At 38.0% G+C, this 22,162-nt stretch overlaps 1 protein-coding gene across 1 annotated transcript in view; it reads left to right on the top strand.

Moving 5' to 3' along the window:
- The window catches only part of CNTNAP4 (contactin associated protein family member 4), a 246,845-nt gene that overhangs the window by 21,545 nt on the left and 203,138 nt on the right, over window positions 1-22,162 (top strand). Inside the window, exon 2 of the mRNA XM_079118280.1 lies at window positions 12,605-12,715. Coding sequence (XP_078974406.1) covers window positions 12,605-12,715 — 111 coding nt within the window. The remainder of the gene's footprint in view (window positions 1-12,604; window positions 12,716-22,162) is intronic.

Raw genomic sequence — 22,162 nt, 5'->3', positions numbered from 1 at the left:
ATTATATGAAAGCTCCAAAGTTCATTTTAAATGAATAATTTTAAGTTTTAAAGTTGACAAATATTCAAAGATTTGTGTCTATAAAATTGTGCTTTGAGGCTAATAGTGGATTATGGTGGTTGTGTTAGTCAGTTTTTTTTGTTGCTGTGACCAAAAATCCTTGACAAGAACAAATTAGAGGAGGAAAGGTTTATTTGGGGCTAACAGTGTCGGGTTCCGTCCATGGTTGGCTGATTCCATTTCTGGGTGTGAGATGAGACAGAACATCATGGTGGAAGGGCATGGAGGAGGAAAGCTATCAGCTCATGGCATGGCAGCTAGGAAATGCGCGTGCGTGCACACACACACACACACACACACACACACAGACACACACAGATGAGAACTGGGGAGAGGGAAGGGGAAGGGATAAAAAAGGAGAGAGGAGAGAGGGAAGCCAGGGATAAAACAAGGATGTGTCCCCAGTGACCCCAGCCATGCCCCACATACCATTCAATAGTCCATTCAGCTGTCAGTGGATTAATTCACCAATGAAGCAGAGCCCTACTCGTTCTCTAAAAGCCCCACCTCTGAACATTACTGCATCAGGGATCAGAGTTTCAAAACATGGCCTTCTGGGGGACATTGCACATCTAAACCATAACAGAACTGAAACATGTGTGTTCTAATTAGTCACTTATGATTTAAAAATTCAAGACCTGGTACCAACGGCTAAGATAATATTAGCTATTAATATAGTGGCATTTGCCATTAATTTCAGAACTCATATATACTGGAAGAACTAAAAGTGAATGAGTTACCAGTTACCATTTGGTTTAGTTATTAGGATATTATTTAGTTATTAGGACATTATTGGTTTAGGATATTAGGAGGGTTTCAAGTTTTAAGAAGAGACGAAGGACCTAGACACATGAAGGGTACGCCCTGTGGTCTCATCTGAGGCTTGGGGTCCTCTCAAGCTTATGTGTTTGTTAGCAGAATTTGCTTTCTGACAGCTGAGACTCTTGTTGCTTGACTGCTATCAGCTGGGGACCTTTCTCAGTCCAAGAGGAAACCACCCTTTCTTGTCACATGGCCTTCTCCACCGTGTGACAGTTAGCAACTTCAAGGCCAGTAGGAGAAATTTCTTTCATGCTTCCTATCTTTGTCTCTGACCTTTAGTCTTTTTGAAGGACTCACATGATGAAATCAGACTCACCCAGGATGATCTCACTTTTCAATACTCAGAAGTCAACTAAATTAAGGATTTTAATAAGTTAATTCCATCTCCAAAATCACTTTTGCATCTAATACAATAATCATAGGAGTGATAATACATAGAAGTTCTGCACTCAAAGGGAAGGGACTATACACAATATGCAGCTCAAACAGATGGGTCTTAGAGGTCATTTTAGAATTCTTTCTACTGAGTGGCTCACATACCTGCCTGTCTTTCTAGCAGAATGGAGTTCAGGCCACAATACCACTTATGCTTAGGGAGATCAGGTGTTGGGAAAATCCAAGCACCCTTGAGATAGCAGTGGTTCCCTGGTAGAGGGCATGGCCTTATTGGAAGGAGGGTGTTACAGAGCCCAGAACAGTTCCAGAGCTCTCTGTTTTGCCCTTGAGCTAATGTGCCCCCGCTCAGTTGGCCTTTAGCTAAGCTGCCAGAACAGTGGAAATGAAACTTCAAAGCAAGCCATGCTCATACCTTGCTTGATTATGAAATCAAACCCAACAATCTTAGCCAATGAAATGGAAATGACCTCCATCTGATCTCATAGGTTATTGCTCAGAGAAAAGTATTTTTCCTAGTTGGCCTGATTCTTTCCTCCTTAGTGAGAAGTAGCTGTTTATTAAAATAGCTTTATGGACTCCCTTATTAAAATATATTTATTTGCAGAAAAATTCCTTATTGCTGCAAAGCATTTCAGCCTTCATCTTTAAGTGTGATATTTGAAGATACAAATAATAACTCTCAAAATAATTTAGTAATAAAATGGAGTTTTTGTTCAGTGATGTCAAAATATCATCTAATATGACTACAATAAGAATTGAATTGAAGCTTACCCAATTTTCTCTCCAGGAATCAAAGTCTAAAACATGGCAATTTCAGGTTGAAAATATCAGTTAATGGAAATAGCACATAGTTAGGAGGACATTGTTGCTGTAGCTTCAAATGCATGGGGTACCGTCAGCACAGCGTGAATTCTCAAAATATTCTAACTACATCATCAAAGGTATATAAATGAGAGCTACTCATGTTCTCTGAATTTCTTTCCACTTACCTTATGAATTGAGGCCTCTCCATTTCTGCATCAGATGCAGTCTTAAATTCTGTTTTTCTGGATTAAATGAAACAAATACCTTTAAAGCTCAAGAGGTATGAAGAAAGACATGACCTCTTGGAACATTAAACATTTTTCCTTAATATGAAAACAATGCATCGTAAGGACAGCTTCACTTGATTTTTTAAGTTAATGATTCCGTAAAAACCCTCTGTGAAGAGAAGGATAACAATGCAGTTAGGAACGTCGAACGTGGCCCTCTTCTCCTCAAGGAATTATTCTTATAACATGTTGTGAGAAATATCTAGCTAAATTTAATTCAGTTCCATCTCTTGAACTTTTTGAGTTGATAATAATAAGCATTTAAAGTAGCAACTAGGAACGCTTGAGCAGGTTTCTCACTGTTCCCCAGGTGCCAAGGGCTCCTTCTGCTGACTCATTGAATTTTCAGAAGTCCCTGTGTACCTTAGTGTGGTCATGCTCTGAGCACCATTGAGAGATGGGGGAATGAGTCAAAACAAAATGTCTCAACTCAGGTCATAATTGGCAGAGGTAGGACTTGAACCGAGGGAGGAGGGCTCCAGAAGTGACCCTTGGAATCACTGTATTCCGGCTTTTGTGCAAGGTGTGAGGTAACATGATATGAACCTTCCAGACACTTCCCTCCCAGCAGGCAGAGACTCAGACCACCAGAGAGGTACTGCAGTAGAAACCTGCTCAAGTTAAGAATTTGTAGAGGGAGGGGAGGAGTGGGCGCTCAGGCGAGGTGTCAGAGAAGCGGGTACTAAGACTGAGCTGGGAGCATCCCCAGGGGCTCACAAAAGAAGAAAGAGCGTTTCTCAGCTTTGTGTTGAGGAGGGATCAGGATGATCCTCCAAGTGGCCCTGTGAATGATACCATCGTATCTGTCTCAATATAAAATTTTACATGTGGATTTCGTTGCTCACTCCAAAGGCTCACTCAAAATAGGTCTTATTATTAAAGCGATGTCTGCCTTCCAAACTATATTTTTTTAACCTTTCAGTGGGCAGTATTTTCAGCCACAAGATCTGAAGAAAAATTAATTGCTAGGTCTACACCTGTAGATGGGCAACTGGTAGGCAGAATGATGGACAGCCTCCAAGGAGGCCTACAGCTTCTTCCCTGGGATCTTTGATCATGTTCTTGTACAAAGCAGAAGGGACTCAGCATTGTGGCTAAATTAAGGATTTGGGTATGGGGAAATGATGATGGATTATGCAGGTTAGCCGGATGTAATTACAAGAATTGTTGGAGAGTGACAGGAAAATTGGAAAGAATCTATGATCAGACTGGTGGGGGGCCCTGAGTTGAGGGGTGCAGGCAGCTTCTACTTGCTGAACAGGGAAAGAAAGGGATTCTTCCCTGAAGGAATGTTACCCTCCCGACACCTTGATGTTAGCCCATCCACTGATTTTGGACTTCTGACATTCAGGACTATAAGAAAATAAATTTTGTGTGTTTTTAAGATCCTAAGTTTATGGTAACTCGTTATAGAAGCAATAGCAAAGGAATACTATAGCCATTTACATTTTTCTTCTGCCACTGTCTCTGGACTGTGAAAAACAAGAAATTGTAGTAATTTACTCAAGAGTCTTTACATAAACCTACTAAAAAGAAGAAAAATGCTGTGTTTTCTCTCTGGGATGATTTCCTACTTTAAAACTTTTTATCTTTGTACTTTCTCCATTAAAACATATAGGTTGGGTTTTTGTTGACATTTTTATAGGATTGATTGCTTTGGCCAGAAAATAACCAGATCTTAGATGTATTTATGTTGTTGTTATTCTGTTTTCTAGTTGACTAGTTTTCATTTTTACTAATTTTTTCCCTTGTGCTTTCTGTATGTTCCTTTCAATGTTTTTTCTAAGCTGAGTGCTCAGTCATTTGTTTCCATTGCTTATTTTTTAATAAAGAAAGTATTTAAGGCTTTTGAATTTAAGCCTTAGTTGAGCATTATTACTAATTACTAAGGACTGCAGCAGAGCTGACCAATGAAAGCAGTTTCATGTGGCTTAGCAGTGGAATCTGAATGATGGATGTTTGCAGACCGGCAGGCAGGCAAGCCTCACCATTCTTGATGTGGTTATAGACTTTCATTTTGAAGCAGTTCATCATTTTCTCTCCTTTTGCTGAGGATCTAGGGTTTTTCTTTTAAACCATTTTTTTTAACAATTTTTTTTTGCACTGCACATCAAAAGTGGGCCCTTAAGTTCCATTCTAGAACTCTGACCCTCCTGCTCTTCAAGAAGCAAGCAAACAGAATCCTATAGTAACTCAATAAAACATGATGAGCTTCCATGAACTGATTTTATGAAGCCTCAAAATGGTAATAGAAGGCATGTGCTGAAAGTATAAAGTTAAAAAATCTAAGTGGGTTCCAGACAAAGGTTTTGAATGTTGAGATGTCAGAGGGCAGAAGTCAAGATGACTCTCAGAACTCCAGTGGTAGCATAGCACTCCATGTGAATGCTTTGTTTCCACAAAAAAAAAAAAAAAAAAAAAAAAAAAAAAAAAAAAAAAAAAAATCCATTTATCACACTAATTTTCAAGGTGGTGCATAAAAGGCAAGCATATTAATAACCCCTCAAGAGAACACATTTTTCTTTACTCACTAGCATTGGGAAGTAAAGGAAAGGAGAGGAATTATTTTGAGTACCTATTCTGTACTTTTCAAATCTTGGGTATTTTATGTCATGAAGTTCTCACAGTTCTACTGTGAAGGGGATATTTTTACTTGCATTACAGGTAGTGGTGCATCACGTTGGAACAGTACGTCAACAGACCCTGGAAGAACCCCAGAAGCTGTTTTTATAGCGTGTACTGTTTCCAATGCCATTTCTGCTTAAATAGATCACTTACAATGAGACAAGTGTTTGATTGTAATAGGTAAGCTAGCCTAACAGAAATGACAAAAATATTTCATTGAGTAATAAGAAAACCTAAACCAAAGTAAAGATGGACATAGCACCAGAAAAAAAAAAAAAAAAAAAAAAAGCATTTAAAGTGAGCATGTTTGATCAACAATAAATAAAATATTGTAATTACTTCAGATTATGTTTCTAAGTGGCAAAATAGAGGATAATGACAGGCAATTTTCAGAAATCAAGAACAGACGACAATGTATAAAAACGTTGCTTGACCACTTTAACCAAAGCAGTGATTTCATTCACCTGTCAAATGAGCAAATCTCACCGAGGCATCTGTGATGGAACGAAGAGTATATTAATATAATCATTGTGGGGGGAAAACTGTAATATGTTTTGGCATCTTCAGATGCCAAACACATATTTTAAAAAATTAACTTTTGATCCACTAATTCTCTTAAGCATTTATCTTAAATGCATATGTACTACACTACAGAAACATTTGCTGCAAAATACTGTCCTTTTCACTATTCCTGCTATCAGTTAGATGACATGGAGTTACATGTGGCCAAATTATCTGTCAATAAAGGTCTGTGATGTGTAGAGATTCCTAGAGCTCTCTTGACTTTAAAAAATTATTTCTTCTAACTCTTCACCTTTGGTTGGCTTTGCCTGGTGGATTTGTGGGTCTCTTTGTCCTAATATGTAGAATTTAAACAGTTGCTATTAAAACTAAAATCAATCAGCCTCTGGCTGTGCTGTCATTAAAAGTTAACTGCCTTCCCATTAATCCATTAATTTGTGAAGATTAATTGGGAAAGCTATTTAAAGTAAAGCTATAACTTGGGGCACGTAAGCCAGTGTTTGCCTCCAAATGAAAGCTTACCCCATGAACATCAGAGAGTGTTAACAATTATATATACAATTTGCCCATGGTATATATAGGAGAAAATCCTGGAAACTTAAAGGCTGCTGCCTCAAGAATGACTTGAAAACCATCTCTGTCTTTAGCTTAGCTCTGGGAAAACATGCTGATAAATATTTACTTGTTTGGATTGCAGCAATATGTTACCTTTTCGATTTAAGTCACTGATGGACAGAGTGAGATACTCATGTTTATCTAATTCAATATGTCTAAAACTAGCATCCTCGAGTGAATATTAATTTTCATGTCAAAGTCAAATTAATACCTAAAGAAGCTCAAGAATTTGTAGCAGTCTCCTCTCTGTGGTATTTAAGTGAGTCTAAATGTTATTTTTTTAGTACTGATGAGCTGAAGCGAGGCTAGCCTCCTATTTTGCTACATGCTCTTAGGGAAATTCTATTTTCTTCAAGCCTACTTTCCCCGAAACCTTACTCTTTTTCTCACTAGAATGTCACTGTGTACCATCCGCCTCCTGGTGCCATCCGTCCACATGGCTTCACAAGGAGAAAGGGGTGGGGTGTGAGATCCTGACGCTTCTGCAGTCTCAAGCAGCCCAGCAGAAGGGAATGAAGAGCAGGAAGACATTTGTGCAAAGAACAAAACTCTCCATTGGAGGAGAATTCATTTGCAAGTCTATTTTAGCGGTTCCCAAGCCAGCCTGGTGCTGGCTGCTGGGTGCTGTCCTAGGAAGTTTTAAATCTCCTCGTGTGATGCCGCCCCACAGCTGGGATGAGACAAGCTGGAGCTGATCCAGAATGTATATACTTTTTAATTAGGAGGCTGATTGCTTTTCAAACATACCTGGGCTTTCACGAGTTTTCAGGATGGACTTTGGTGCCGGGTTTGAGTGTGCTGAGTGAATACCTGGGTGACTACCACTGGGACGGCAGAGCAGGGAGGGACTCCGTGGAGCGGAAATAATGAAGACCCCGCCAGTGGGAACCAGCACAGTCTGATTATTCAGAGTTTGCTCCTGCAAGCAAATTAGCTGCCATCCTTTGAGTCTGGAGAGACTTGGTAGCAGGCAGAGGAGAGGAAAGGTTGACGTGGGGAGGACAGGGGAGTTTCAGGGAAGTCCTGATTGGAGGTTGTTGGGCGGGGAAGTCTCCTCAAGCTAAGCAGATGCAGGGTCTGCAGTGGGATGGGTCGGAAGCAGATGTTTGACTTTCTCTTAGCCACTCCAAAATAGGGCATAGGGCCCCAAATTAGGGAAGCTGCAAGTTATCAATCAAGTCCTGGCTGGTTTGAGCCACCTGCTGCTGGAGTAATTATTTGGCTTCCTGAACTGGTTACTAGAAGTACTAGGTTGGCTTCATGGGCTGGATCTACAAATGGACATTGTCCATTTGCACATTCTGTCTCTCACTGGGCAGGAAGCAGATGTATCAGGTAGTAGGTCATGGGTTATGTCAGGTCCGGTGACAGATTCTACATGGAATCATGAAACAGCCTGAACATTTGTAGCATGAATTCATACTAGGCTTATGGTTAGAAAACAATATTGTGTAAATTTCTGGAAATTTAAAACATTTAAATTTCTGAAATCTTGACTTACACATGAGAAATACGATTCATTAGCAGGCACACACCTGATTTGGGCAGGTCTTCAAAAGAACAGAGAAAGTAGTTATTCACCGACAACTAAGCTGACTGTCAACTGAAAATCAGTCCTATCTTTTTGTCAAATAAACTTTTGATGACCAGTGGTTGTCTCAACAATGTCTGGGTTCACACTGGGAGATCTGGCACTGTTCTGCTTGGGTTCAAAGATTATTTCTATCATGTTGTAGTAATGGACCCTGGTTTAATTTTTTTTAACTATTGTGTCCCATTTTCCCTTGATTGTCCCAGGAGTTAATAGGATAATATAGAGTGTTTGCCAGGACCAAATGAGTTAATAGATGTGAAGCACTGAGAATCTAAGCAGCCAATAATATATACCTATTATCCTGGTGCAGGTAATATCACATACAGCTTAAGAAAATTGAATTACTTTTATTAAAAACCGAACAGCTTTTACTTACTTATGAGAATTATGCATTTAAAGCCTTTTGTAAAATAAAATTAAATTACTTTTTCTATCGAGCTATATTAAAATACCTTCAGTATAGCTTGCATCTTTATTTGTAAGAGGTTATTGAATGTTTCCACACATACAACTTGCCAGAGATCTAATTTGTCATTGTCTTTTTAATGACAGTGGTTTTTCTTTCGTGTGAAGAGTAAATGATGACTTTCCTGATATTGACCTGAAAGCCATAGCGTTGTGTGTGTGTGTGTATGTGTGCATGTGCACGCATAAATGTCTCAACATAAGTTGGTTAATTTTTCCCTGTATTATGTGTACTTTAACAGAATTCAGTAACACTCTTTAAATGCAATCAGTGTATAGATTTTTTTTTTAACCAAAAAGGTTAAGAACTATAGTTTTACTGTTTCTGAGATTAAGGTTAAAGTAGAAAATCTAATGTAACTGTGAAAAAAAAATGAATAATATGAAATATAATTTTGAAAAAGTAGAGAGTAATGAGAGTATTGTTCATGCTTTAACAGAAGAAAAGAGTCATTACCCCAATGAGCCCTGCTACCATTTTGAATTGTACAAGCTTCCATGAAATGTTTGGTGGCTGTATTACACATTTCACCCCTCGGTGCTGTCTTCATGCCCACCTCCTGTCCTGTGCCTCTTCGTACTGTGCCTGTGGCCCAGTGGTGAAGGCATCAGCTTACTATGATGATTTTATAAGGTACTTAATTTAAAAAATACAATTGTTTTGAACTAAAATAGCATGCTATTTCAGATTTCAAAAGTTCCTTACATAAGTGCTTATATATTTTTCACACTAAATGATCTTTATTTGCATGTGAAAACTGTAAATTAGAAATAATAATCACTGAAATGTGAGAGGAAACTGGAAAGTTCCATCAGAAAGAATCCTCCAGTTGACTAGTCTTTGGATTGCTTTTACCAGAGTCTAGAACGGTGTTTCTCAACCTGAGCACTGTTGACATTTGGGACCAGATATTTATTTGTGCCCTGTGCATTATGTGACATTTAGTAGTGTTCCTGTCCTCAACCCACTAGATGCCAGTAGTACCCTACTGCTAGTAGTGATGACCAGCATGTCTGTAGGTATTGCTAAATGCCACCTGGCAAGTGAAATCATCCCTGATTGAGAACCTTGAGCTGAAATGTCATCCTCAGCTTTGCAAGTCCAGGAACTGCATTTATTAGTTGCAGTCAGAAAGCATTTATTAGTGCAGTCAGAAAGCCAGTTTTCTGGAATTAAATTCACAGGAGATTGATACTTAATCTAGAATTTCATTTCATTAAGGTCCAGAGGAAAATGTCCCTTGTTGTCAGTCCAGGTTCATTACTGCTTTCTGAGGTCCGCCTCCTCTGGTATAAGACTATTGAAGATCAAGTAGGTGATAAATGAACGGCCTGTCCAACTTCGAGTTGGATGTACACATCTTAAGAGATGCTTTATTCAGGCCATTATGGCATCCAGTGAAATCCCTATGTCCCAAATCATCATTACAATCATGGTGTATGTAGTATGGGTTCTGGATCTCAACTTGCTTCATCAATTTCATGGTTCTACCACAATGAGATGAGCAAATGAACCAAACTCTGAACGTTAATGACCTCATCTGTAGGTTAATACTATTGGGGAATCAACGGGAGAGTCTAGATTAGTTACTACATGTGAAATGATTATAAATTCTTAGCACAGAGTACCCACTAAACATGTGTTAGTTTCATTATATAAGAACAACTAAAATATTTTATTGTTAAATAAACATGTAACAGATTACAGAAGAATGTATATGCTCATGGTAAAGAAAAATACTGTGTAATATCCAAAGCCCGTTGGAACTTCACAAACATCTGCCAACATCTGCCCTTTCAGGATCTGACTTCCACATGACATGTCCCTCTCCCAACAAATGGAAAAAAGGACCCCTTTTAAAATTTTAATTCGATTCTTTCACAGCTAAAAGTAGGGCAACATTGATTCTCAATTTATAGCTGGCAAAAACAAATGGGCAATAAATATATGCCCTCTAGAGCGACTGCACCAGGGAGGCATTTTACATTCAAAGTATTGATTTGAATCTGCATAATTGATTGTAGAATGCAGTTAAACACCCTTTTCCATCACACACCTGCATACTGATAATGATTTGAAAATTGCTGCACTTCTAATGAACACATACCCACACAGCACCCTCCCCACGCATGTGTCATGGGCTCATTTGTGTGTGCAAACACACACATTGTAGTTTCCACTGTGCAGTAATGTGTTTTGGTTGCTGCTTGTCTGCTGGGGGCTGATTGGAATTTCCTTCAACATGGTGCTGGTGGTGCGTGCTTTTTATGTATATACTCCTTAATACCTGAATTACAGCTAGACTGGCTGGTGTTAGTACTTAAGCCAATCAATAGACATGTGGGAACTGTCTTAGGAGTTAGCTGAAGAATTTAAGGAAGAAGAGAAGAAAAGTGGACTTGAAATGAAAATGAGACAATCTTAAAAATGCTCTCTTTGCAAAGTCTTGCAAAAGGCATTTGAGAACAAATTGTGTTCAGGCAGAATGAGCTTGGTAAAATCTCAGGTGAATCGAGGTAATTCCTGGATTTATTTAATTTAAATTGCTTACTGCCAGTTAAGACATTTGGGACAATAGCCTTCTATGATTTCTAATTATCAGTATATATATGTTGAATCCTAAATAGGAGAATACTGTTTTCTTGATTTGTGCAAAAAATAGGAACATTTTAGTAATTGTTAAAAAATCAATGACAAGCTCTTTAAAGCTTAAATATAATGAGAAATTAGCTAAACATATTATGTATGTATGTCATGGTAAATGTGCAATTCTTATACTTCATTGTATTTTATTTTTTAATATTGAAAACAATGTGATTCATAGAAAAGGAGATAAGTAGGCATATTCTTTAATATATACATATTGATATATATGTGTGCATATACATTTACATTTATGTGTATATTTATACATGAAGCATGAAGTATCATAATAAAGTAGAAAACTCAATGTACCATCTATACCCAGGATTGCCAATTCCATTCATCTGTGTGCTTCCCTCTTATCCTGATTCTATCCTCCTCTGGAAGCCAATAAATATTCACTTTTACAATTTTCATTCTTTTTCTCAAAAGTGTTTTAACAAATAATGTATGTTTCCAAACAACAAATTGTTTAGGTTGACTTCTTAGGATTCTCAAAACTAAGACCTCCTTAGAAATTTTATTTCTAAGATCCAACCCTTTTGTTTGGGGTCGCTGTAGTTCATTTCTGGGGTGTATACTATTCTGTTACGAACAGTACTATAATTCATCTATTCTTTGGTCATTGGGTATATGGACTGTTAATAATTCTGTTGTTATGAACAGTCTTGTACCTGTCTTCTGGTATATGCATGCAAGTTTCTGGAGCACTGTACTTTCCAATTTCTTCTTTTCATGGAATGCTTTTTTTTTTTTTTTTTTTAAAGTTCCTAGTATTTGTATAGCTCCCTTGGGTAAAAGACCAAGCTCCTTTAGACCTGTGCTTCATTGTGGGGAAGCTCTGCTCAGAAGGGCCTACCTCTTGGTGGAACTGATGGAACCAGGGATATGTGAAAGTTGAAATGTACGAGCTCATGACAAATTCTTATTGCCCAAGTGCATGCTTCAGCAGTAGTGTGTTGGAGCTGCCCTGGGCCCAGTTTCTCTGGATGAGCTGGCCCTGTCAGACTTCTTCCAGCTGGCTGATTTACTGTGTGTAAAATAACATTTTACAATTGCAGTCCTAATTTAAGTTTCTTTTCGCCAAGTTTGACGATCAGCTTATATAGTGTCAATTTATATCAATTTGTGGTCTCAGATGGAGTCTCCTACCCTATTTTCAGTGTGTTTTCTGACTGAATTAAAGCTGGTGTGTTTTTCTTTATTTTTAATTTTCTTTATTTGAAATCGTGATTGTATGCTGGTTTATGTGTTTCACACGCACCTTCTTGTGGTTTTTTCCAGGTGTCTTTCTGCCTTTTCTTCACATGTTCTACAAGCTTCCATGTTTCTACGAATCTTCACATTTTCACAGACATTCATGTTTCTTTCGTATGTTCTTCATACGTTTTGTAATTTTCTCCTTCACCTTCTTTTTATGGTATCTTAGGAATCATAGGTTCTTAATTTTAATGTAGTTGAATTTATGAATCTTTCCATTTATAATGAAGAATTTTTACTTCTTATTTAAATAAACCTTTTATACCTTAAGCTATTACATAACTATGTAGTTTCTATGATGTTGTCCTTCTGTATTTCCAACTCCTGTCCTGAAGTTCTTTTCTTTCCTTATTGAACTTAGTAGAATACCGTTTAGGAGCTGTGGGCATATTTCTGTATATCCTACATCATAGTTTTTGATGTTGTGTTTGTTTGTTGGTTGTGTCTATAGACTCTGAGAAAACTGTCAGTACTGTGCTAACCAGAATGTGGCCTTTTTCCTCCTGGCAGATGACTGTGACGATCCTCTTGTGTCCGCCTTGCCTCAGGCATCCTTCAGCAGTTCTTCTGAGCTCTCCGGCAGTCATGGTCCTGGATTTGCAAGGCTAAATCGACGAGATGGTGAGTCTGCCCCTTTCCTCTGATTAATTTTCCATTTTCTTTCAATAAAATCATCCTAAGTGCTTGTTGTAAAAGGAAGTAAAATTTTAAATAAGCCCATGGTTAAAACTCATATGGACATGACATCTAGCTTCCATTCTGGAATAGCAAAAGGATACCTCCTACTTGAAAAGCCAGTATCATCATTTCAACATCCAGAGAACTTAGTGCCTTTAATCTGGCAAGTTTATTACATATGTTATAAAATAAAACGTCCCACAACAATATGCAATCGTTTTGAATACAGTCGTGGTGAAAAGTCAATTGACTTTCCATTTCCAGTTAAAGAAGTTTGCAAGAAGTAATTTTAAAAGATGTTAGTTGTTTAAATATAATAATCCCTCCGTTTGTTTAATTCTCAATGTGGTTGACATGATTTTCTTAGCTGTTGAGGAATAGGAACTTCATAAAGCTTTCATGCTCCTTTAGGAATACTCAGTTTATATTGTTTACTATCTCTTTGGTGGGTTGGGTTTGATGGCTTGAATATGTTTAAAGGAAAGGGGAGATAATTAAATGCCACTTGCTGTAGAAATAAGGAAGGATTTCAAAACACTGTGTACTCAGAGACAGAGCATCACTATAATCACTTTTCATAAGATACTGAGGTAAAAATCATCTGCACAGACCTTGGAGGGAAAGGGGCTTGGCGATACCAACATGGAAAACATTTTTAACAATCACGAAGAGCAGATGCCGACATCACGTATTATCAAAACCATGTGTCACTCATGCATTATCCCCTTCTCTCTTCCCCTTATCAGTTAACCACGTGTTAGTTGGCTTTCTGTAGCTGTGACCAAGAAGACATTTTTTCCAAAGGTTTTTTTTTTTTTTTTTTCTTGGTGCCGTTGCTATGCTAGCAGCCATGGACACATCATGCTATGACTTCTGATGTGCAATTTACAGAAGCAATATTTATTGAGGAATCATAGTTGAAAACTGGCTTCATGAGTCTGTTAGTCATTTTCTGGTTGTTGTGGCCAAAATACCTGATAAGAACAACCGAGAGGAGAAAAGTTTATTTTGGTTCATGGTTTCAGAGGTTTGGTCTATGGTCAGCTGACTCTATAGCTCTGGGCCCAATGTGAGGCAGAATATCATGGTGGAAGGGTGTAGAGAAGAGAAGTTGCTCAGTTCATGGCTTCCAGGAAGCAAAGAGAGAGAAGAGCCAGGGGAAAATACAGTTCCTAAGGGCACATCCCATGTGACCTACTTCCTCCAGATACACCCAATCTGCCTATAGAGCTCCCAGTAATCCATTCAAATTATTAACCTGTCAAATGGATTAATCCACTACTTAGGTTAATCACAGTCTAATCATTTCACATCTGAACATTCCTGCATTGTCTCACACATGAACTTTTGGGGGATACCTCATATCCAAACCATAACACCACTCCTTTTAAGTCGACTCCTTGATGTTATTATCTGTGTTGTTATTTAATGTTTGAGCACCTTGAATTTTGGACATAACAAATAGATTTTATGTGCATGTCTGTGTTGTGCCATCTGGAGATATCTATGACCATCTGTCTATCTAGATCTATCTATGTGTAGATAGTTCTATCTATAGATATATAAATATATAGATATCATATATAGTTCTAGTTACAATGTACATATTTATATAATACCTTAACATGATATTTTTTAAAAAATTATTTATTTATTTTTTACAGACTGCATTTTGATTCATTGTACACAAATGGGGTACATCATTTCATTTCTATGGTTGTACACGATGTAGATTCATACCATTCATGTAATCATACATGTACATAGGATAATGATGTCTGTCTCATTCCACTATTTTCCATACCCCCCCTTCCCTCTCATTTCCTTCTACATAATCTAAAGTTCCTCCATTCTTCTCTCACTCCCCACCCCCATTATATATCATCATCAGGGAAAATATTCAGGCTTTAGTTTTTGGGGATTGGCTTATTTCACTTTGCATGATATTCTCCAGTTCCTCCATTTATCTGCAAATGCCATAATATTATTCTTCCTTCTGGCTGAATAATATTTCATTGTGTATATATACCACAACTTCTTTATCCATTCATCTGTTGAAGGGTGTCTAAGTTGGTTCCACAATCTAGTTATTGTGAATTGAGCTGCTATAAACATTGATGTGGCTTCGTTACTGTAGTATGCTAATTTTAAGTCCTTTGGGTATAAACCCAATCAATAAATGGGCCAAGGAACTGGACAGACACTTTACAGATAAAGACATACAGGTGACTAATAATATGTGAAAAAGTGTTCAACTTCTCTTGTAATTACAGAAATGCAAATTAAAACAACTCTAAAATTTCATCTTACTCCATTTGTAATGGCTATTATCAAGAACACAAACAATAATAGATGTTGGTGTGGATGTAGGAAAAAGGCATACTTTTATATTGCTGGTGGATCTGCAAATTGGTGCAGCTACTCTGGAAAGCAGTATGGAGATTCCTCAGAAAACTTGGAATGGAACCACCATTTGACCCAGTTATCCCACTCCTCGGTTTAACATGATCTTAAAGTTAAGTTTATTTTAAAATTTTTTCTCATATTATTTGTGATACCCACTGATGTGTGTTTCTGAGAGTAAAGATATCAATGCAGGGTTAAAAACTGAGATCTTTGTAGGAAGAAAAGAAGGAAATTTGGAGGCACTTGAAGGCATTTGTGTGAATGGTTGTCTGTTCCGTTTAAGTGCCTTGCGGTGAGAATCCTGGGAACATGGGACTTTCTCTTTCCATGTGCTACTTGGAGTGCCTGACTGACCAGGCAAGCTGAGCCTCATTGCCCTGCTGAGGTCCACTTTGGATCCTGTATCCATGGCCCTCCCGCAGGCTTGCTGTCCTCACAACATGGTTCTGAGAGTTAGGTGTCCATCCTGTGCTCCTATCTAAAGTAAAGCAGAGTTTGACATTTACCACCACTTCCCTTGAGTCACAAAAGCTTCCACAGAATGTGGCCCACTGAGGAAGAGACAAAATTTAATTTATCGATGTATCTTTATTTCATTTCTTGAGGTCTAATAAATCGCAAAAATATATTTTATTAATTGGATCCAATCATATTTTTTATTAATTTATATACTCATCAGGAGTCTCCATCAGTGGGACTCATTTTCATTCTTAATTTGTTTCTATGGCTCTTGCTGAAACACAATATCAAACTTCATGAATCTCATTTGCATGTTAATGAAACTGAAAAACAAAACAGGATCATTTTAATTATCTTTTGCTGGTTGTCAACCTACTTGATTACATTTTTCCTTTTTATTTAGTTTTTCTTTTTTTCCTATTAATTACATGAAGTGTTCATAAAGGAATGTCAGATTTTGAGTGATTTATTAAAGCCTATCTATTACTTCTACTATTGAAACATTCCTTATAGTATTTAAATTAGGCTGGGAAGGGTGTCTACCCAACTCAGCGGATCATGTATAAATAAACAAAATCAGCAAATGCAGGTTCCAATAACCCAGATATAGAGAGTGAATCTTTTTTCCTGAGGGATTGGGAAATTTGGTTAAGAATGGCCAGGTAGGAAATAAGAAACAGCCCATTTATTTTCTAGCTGTGGATCAGTGCCACTGTGGGTTACCCTGAGAAAATGACTCAGGTCCCAGGCGCAGTGGACGGGGAATAGGAAATTCTCCTCTTAGACATTACGATTCCATTTCTGTCAGTGGGGAGGAAGTAAAACTTACTTTTGTTGAAATACTGATTTAATTTTTCCATGTGAGTGCTATTGTGGGTTCAATTGTGTCCTCTAAAGTCCTAACCCTGATACCTTTAAAAGTGACCACTTCTGGACATATGGTCTTATGAGATATGATCAAGTTAAGATGAGGTTGTACTGGATTAGGATGGTTCCTAGAACCAATGATTGGCATCTTTATAGGGAGAGTGAGATTTGAAGATACATAGAGACAAAGGGAAGAAGATATCAGTGGAAATCATTACCATGCAGCTATAAACCAAAACATCAAGGATTGCCAGCTACCACCAGAAGCTAGAAAGTGGTCAGGCAGGATTTGTCTCTAAAGCCCACAGAGGGAGATGGCCCTGCTGACCAACACCTGGGTTTCAACATTTTTTGCCTCCAGAACTATGGATATAGTCAATCTCTGTTTGGTTAAGCTGCCCACTTCCTGATACTTTGTTATGTCTGCTCTAGGAAACTAATAGAAGTACCACAGAGTAAATGACTTCTTTTTTCACTGAATGATGCTCCAGAGGACTGTTAAACTTAAATAATTTTCAAAAACAAATGATGTGCTTCCTTTGCCCTGGGAAAATGCATATCAATTTGAACTTGAAAGATTTCATGGCTCAGAGGAGTATAATCTAAAATTAACTGTAAACAACACAAACAAAAACCAATCACTGCTAATGCTGGAGATATAATGGAATCAAATCTCTCTCTGCATGTATATCATAGTTCTTCCTGATCCACGGCTTTGCTTTCTGAAGTTTCACTCAACCATGACAAGTGTGTTAGCTTTTTGTCACTGTGACAAAATACCTGAGAAAAACTTAAAAAGGGAACAATTATTTTGGCTCATGGTTTCAGTCCGTGGTCACATGGCTGTTTTGCTTTGGGCCTTAGCAAAGCAGAACATCATGACAGGGAGTGTGTGGTGGAGCAGAGCTGCTCACCTCATGGCTGCCAGGAAGCAGAGAGAGAGAAGAGGCCAGGGACAAGATACAGTCCCCAAGGTCATGGCCCCAAGGACCTTCCCCCTTTAGGTACGTTCCACTGCCTACAATTTCCATTACTTCCCTGGAGTCTATTTAGTTATGGCTCCATCAAGAGATAAATCCATTGATAAAATTAGGACCTTCATGGTCCTATCATTTCCCAAAAGCCCCACCTCTGCATTGGAGGACAAGTCTTTAACCCAAGAGTCATTGAGGGAAATTCCAGATCCCATCCATACAATAAGAAAATATTAAGTGAAAAATTCCAGAAGTAAATAATTTGTAAGCTTTAAATTATGTGTTATTCCGAGTAGCATGATGAAGTCTCACGTCATCCTACTCTGTTTACCTGGGGCAGGAATCCTCCCTTTGTCCGGTGTATTCCATACTGTTTACAGCACCTGCTCCTTAGTCATGTAGTCTAGGAAATCAGGTTGATTGCCATGGTATGTTGGTGGTTGTGTTCAGGCAATCCTTAGGCTGGTTCACAGTGCCTGTTCGTCACCTCCATATCATCTCATCAGGTAGGCATAGTGCAACCCTCATCGTCACAGAAGGAAGAAGCGTGAGTACTATGTAATAAGATATTTTGAGAGGGATAAAGAGATCATATTCAAGAAATTTCTATTGCAGTACATTGCTATAATTGTTTTAGTACTAGTTATTGTTGCCAATCTCTTTCTGTGCCTAATTTATAAATGAAACTTTATTATATATATTATATATCACATGTATATAGAGTTAAAAACTATATGTAGGGTTTGGTACTCAGTGGCTTCAGGCATCCACTGGGGTCTTGGAGTGACTCAGAAGAGGATGGGTAGGGACCACTGTATAATTCTTAATTGCTTCATTTACAGTATTTGAATTTTAGTGAACAACTCAAAGTTAAGCATTCTTTGATCTTTATTATTATCAATTAGAGTTCAAACAGTTTCTAGTGTACCATTTGATAGTCCATGTGTGTTCTTAGGACAGAATATTAAGAAGCCACATTTTGTAGACATGCTCTACTCTTCATAATGTTATAACATAATCTAAATGAAACTATTTTCTAGTACTAGGGGACCTTGGAAATAGGTTACTATGAGCTGATAGAATATTTTCTATTGCCAAAATATGAAATATTCATGGATATTTTCCCTTTGTTTTTTAACCACAAGTGAGTCCTTCTACATAAAGTGCTTATTAAGCTATGTTTTCCCTATATAGAATTTGCTGTTAAAATCAAGTATCTGGCTTCAAAGAAACTATCTTACTTTGTTAATTGACAGAGAGAACTCCCATTCTTGGATATACCTCTAAAAGGAATCATTAGAACTTTCTTTGTGTAATTGTTTGGTGATCCTTCTTCCCTAAATCATCATGCTTGGTTGTATACAACTATTATGCTTAGATGAAGAACCCAAGGTAAACTTCCAAAGTATGTGTTATGCACTTGAGAGAACAGAGGATCTGAGGTAGAAGGAATAGGTGTTTCTTTTTTGGCAAAGATTTCCTGTTGTTGAAGATATCACAGAAAATGCTTTATGATTATTTTGTTCTAAAAATAATAATATTAATTTATTTAATAACTGTTTTAGTCAGCTTTTTCACTGCTGCAACCAAAATACCTGACAAGAACAATTCCAGAGGAGGAAAAGTTTATTTGGCACTCAAAGTTTCAGCGGTCTCAGTCCATAGACAACTGGCTCCATTGCTCTGGGCCCCAGATGTGGCAGAACATCTTGGCAGAAGAGTGGTGGAGGAAAGTGGCTCTGGACGTGGCACCAAGAGGCAGAGAGAGAGAGAAAGAGCATTTCACCAGGAAAAAAAAAAAAAAAAAAAAGTACATATACACCCCAAAGGCATGTCCCCAGTGATCCACCTCCTCCAGCCACACCCTACCTGCTTACGATTAATCCCTATCAGGGGATTAATGCACTAATTAGGTTGACTCTCAAACCCAGTTATTTCACCTCTACACTTCCCTGCATCATCTCTCACACATGAACTTTTGGGGGACACCTCATATCTAAACCATAACATTAACCAATACTTACTTAATCAGAAAAAGTATAGATAATAACTTTTGTATAGGATTGAAAAAGTCTGCAGCTGGGCACAGTTGGTCTAGAATGTGCCTGAGAGGTCCCTGGAACCAGAGATGCGTCCAGTGAACTTCACCAGTCGAATTAGCTGCACTGGGGTGACCTGTCCTTACACAGTTTGCTGGGGGAACAAAGATGTCTGTAGTTTATTTGCTCCTATACTAACAGTTTTCCCATCATACCCAGAATCTGATGTGCTGAGAAAGCCCTTTGGCAATGAACGACTAACAACTGGAATCACAAGGATCCTGTGCCGTCATGCTGGACCCTGCTGTGACTTCTTAATGGCTGTGCCTAATTTTCTGTCTCATGCCCTATTTTATTGTAGGGCTGGGCCCTGCCCCCTGCCTTAAGCCCACAGGTGCACAGCTCTTAACAATGACACAGGAGCACCTAAACCCAAGTAAATTTCTGCACAGTTAGGCCCCCAAGTCAGCTTCAAGTTTCCCAACCCACTTGAACGTCAGCTCCTCCATACTGCTACTCTCTTTTGGGCTCTCTCCGGTAGATAATAAAATTTTAGGTGAAGGACAACTATTTCAGTATTAGCTCTATCTGGGATCAATTCACTATTCTTGTGCTTAAATCACTACTACCTCTTACTTAAGGATAGGCAAGATATTTTATTTTTTCTTTTTCTTTTTTCATTTGTTCTTTTTGGTTATACATGACAATAGAATGTGTTTTGACGTATCATACATACGTGGAGTGTAACTTCCCATTTTGTGGTTGTACGTGATGTAAAGCTACGCTGTTCGTGTGTTCATGTATGAACATAGGTAAGTTACGTCTGATTCATCCTACTGTCTTCCCCATTCCCATCCCTGCTCCTTCCCCCCACTCCCCCATGTCCAATCTGGTGAACTTCCACTCCACCCGCCCCCCCACCTATTGTGAGTCAGCATCCTCATATCAGAGAAAGGGATGAGCATAATATTTTAGGCTCTATAATTTCTTATTGGAAGAGCAGGGTTAATAGTGCCCTGGTATTAGAGAGTTGGTATTGACCTTTTTGAACATTATGGTGGTACTGCGGTGTGGCCACATGAATTTTAAAAACATGGTCATAAGTGAATTTTAACCAACTTCAAAGAGTATCCTGTCAATTAAGTCCAGTTTTGCAAATCTCATAAGACCAAATATATACACTGATGTATAAAAAGATAATCCCAAGGAATTCAGACTTCGTACAAGTCTTCCAGAGAAAGTCAATTTATACTGATTAATTATCAAGAAAATAGAGTCAAAGAATTATAGTTACATTCTATATGTTCATTATTAAATTGAAATAAAGATAAAACATTCTTATTTATGTTGGGTCAAAGTTGATGAACTAGAATAATCTGACGGTTTAATTTAAAATACTTTTTTTTTTTAACCAATCAAAATTGGCTTATGAGTCAAAAAACGAAAACAAAAAACCTTACTAAGAGATTACTATTTTGACAAAGGTCTGGAAAATGAAGTTCCAGATCAATTTTATAGTCAATGGTGTATCACTTGTGTTTATAGATTATATTTTGTATACTGGCCTTGAAAAGGTGAAATGAAAATGAGGGAAGATTTATGTCCTTTATTTCTCTATATTCCTATATCCTCTATTCTTTAAAGCAGAGGGGAGTTGGCTGCCAGTTCTGAGATTAATATAGAATCACTTCTATTCTTGTGTCGACTCATTTGATTTAGCACCAGAGATGACTGTCCAGCTGAGCGTGTGTTTCTTCTTCACTTCTCTCTTCTGGCTCCCCTTTCTTAAGGACCAGCTCCACCTTCACCTCCTCTTTCTTGACATCTTGGTGTTCCCTGCCTTATCCCGTATTGTCCTTGTCTGCCCTGTGGCACACTTTCTCCAGCTCTATATCAATATAATGTCATCTGAGTGATGTGTCAAGTTACCAATCCTAAGTCCTTCACGGAGATAAAGACTGCTGGTTTGCAAACCAAGAAAACTAGATCATAATACTAAACTGTGGGTGGCCTTGGGGAAATGACATTGCCTTTCTTCCTTTTTCCCTTTCCTATAAAATTATGAGGTTTGGTTTGAGTGTGTCTAAATTCTAAGGTAATGTGCTCTTTTTAAATGTAATATTCTATAGGCGGTGTATCTCTCTTTTCTTTCTCATTCATCTCACCATGGAAATCTTCAAAGCATGTAAGAGAAATTGGTGACTATTGAGTAAGAAGGTAAGGGGAGTTCCTGAAAGTGGATTGTCTTTCTAAGTCCCTCATGCTAAGAGACACAGGATGTTCCCGGCTTTGGAAATGTGTTCAACTTTCATAAGATAAGGGAATTTAATGATAAATATGATTCTACTAAAACTGATAGAATGCCTTGAACTTGGCCAAGTGAAATATACCCATGATTCTACAAGCTATCATTAATACATAACTTACTTTCTTTTAGTGTATATCTAATATTTTATGGAGGAGAAATTCAACATGTAGGTGCAATGAATAAACAGAGTTAAGTAATCAGGTGGTTCCCCACTATATGATTGGTGAACCCATTGCACTGGGTTTTCTCAGAACAACTGGAGACAATGAAGGAGGTTTAAGTGCCTTGGTAGGGCATTGCTCCCAGGGGAAGATAGTAGTGGAGGAAGGAGGGAAAG

The sequence above is a fragment of the Sciurus vulgaris genome (genome assembly GCF_902686455.1).
Source record: "Sciurus vulgaris genome assembly, chromosome: 17".
Taxonomy (NCBI): domain Eukaryota; kingdom Metazoa; phylum Chordata; class Mammalia; order Rodentia; family Sciuridae; genus Sciurus; species Sciurus vulgaris.
The sequence above is the reverse complement of the archived record's forward strand: the minus strand, read 5'-3'. Positions and strand labels throughout refer to the sequence as shown.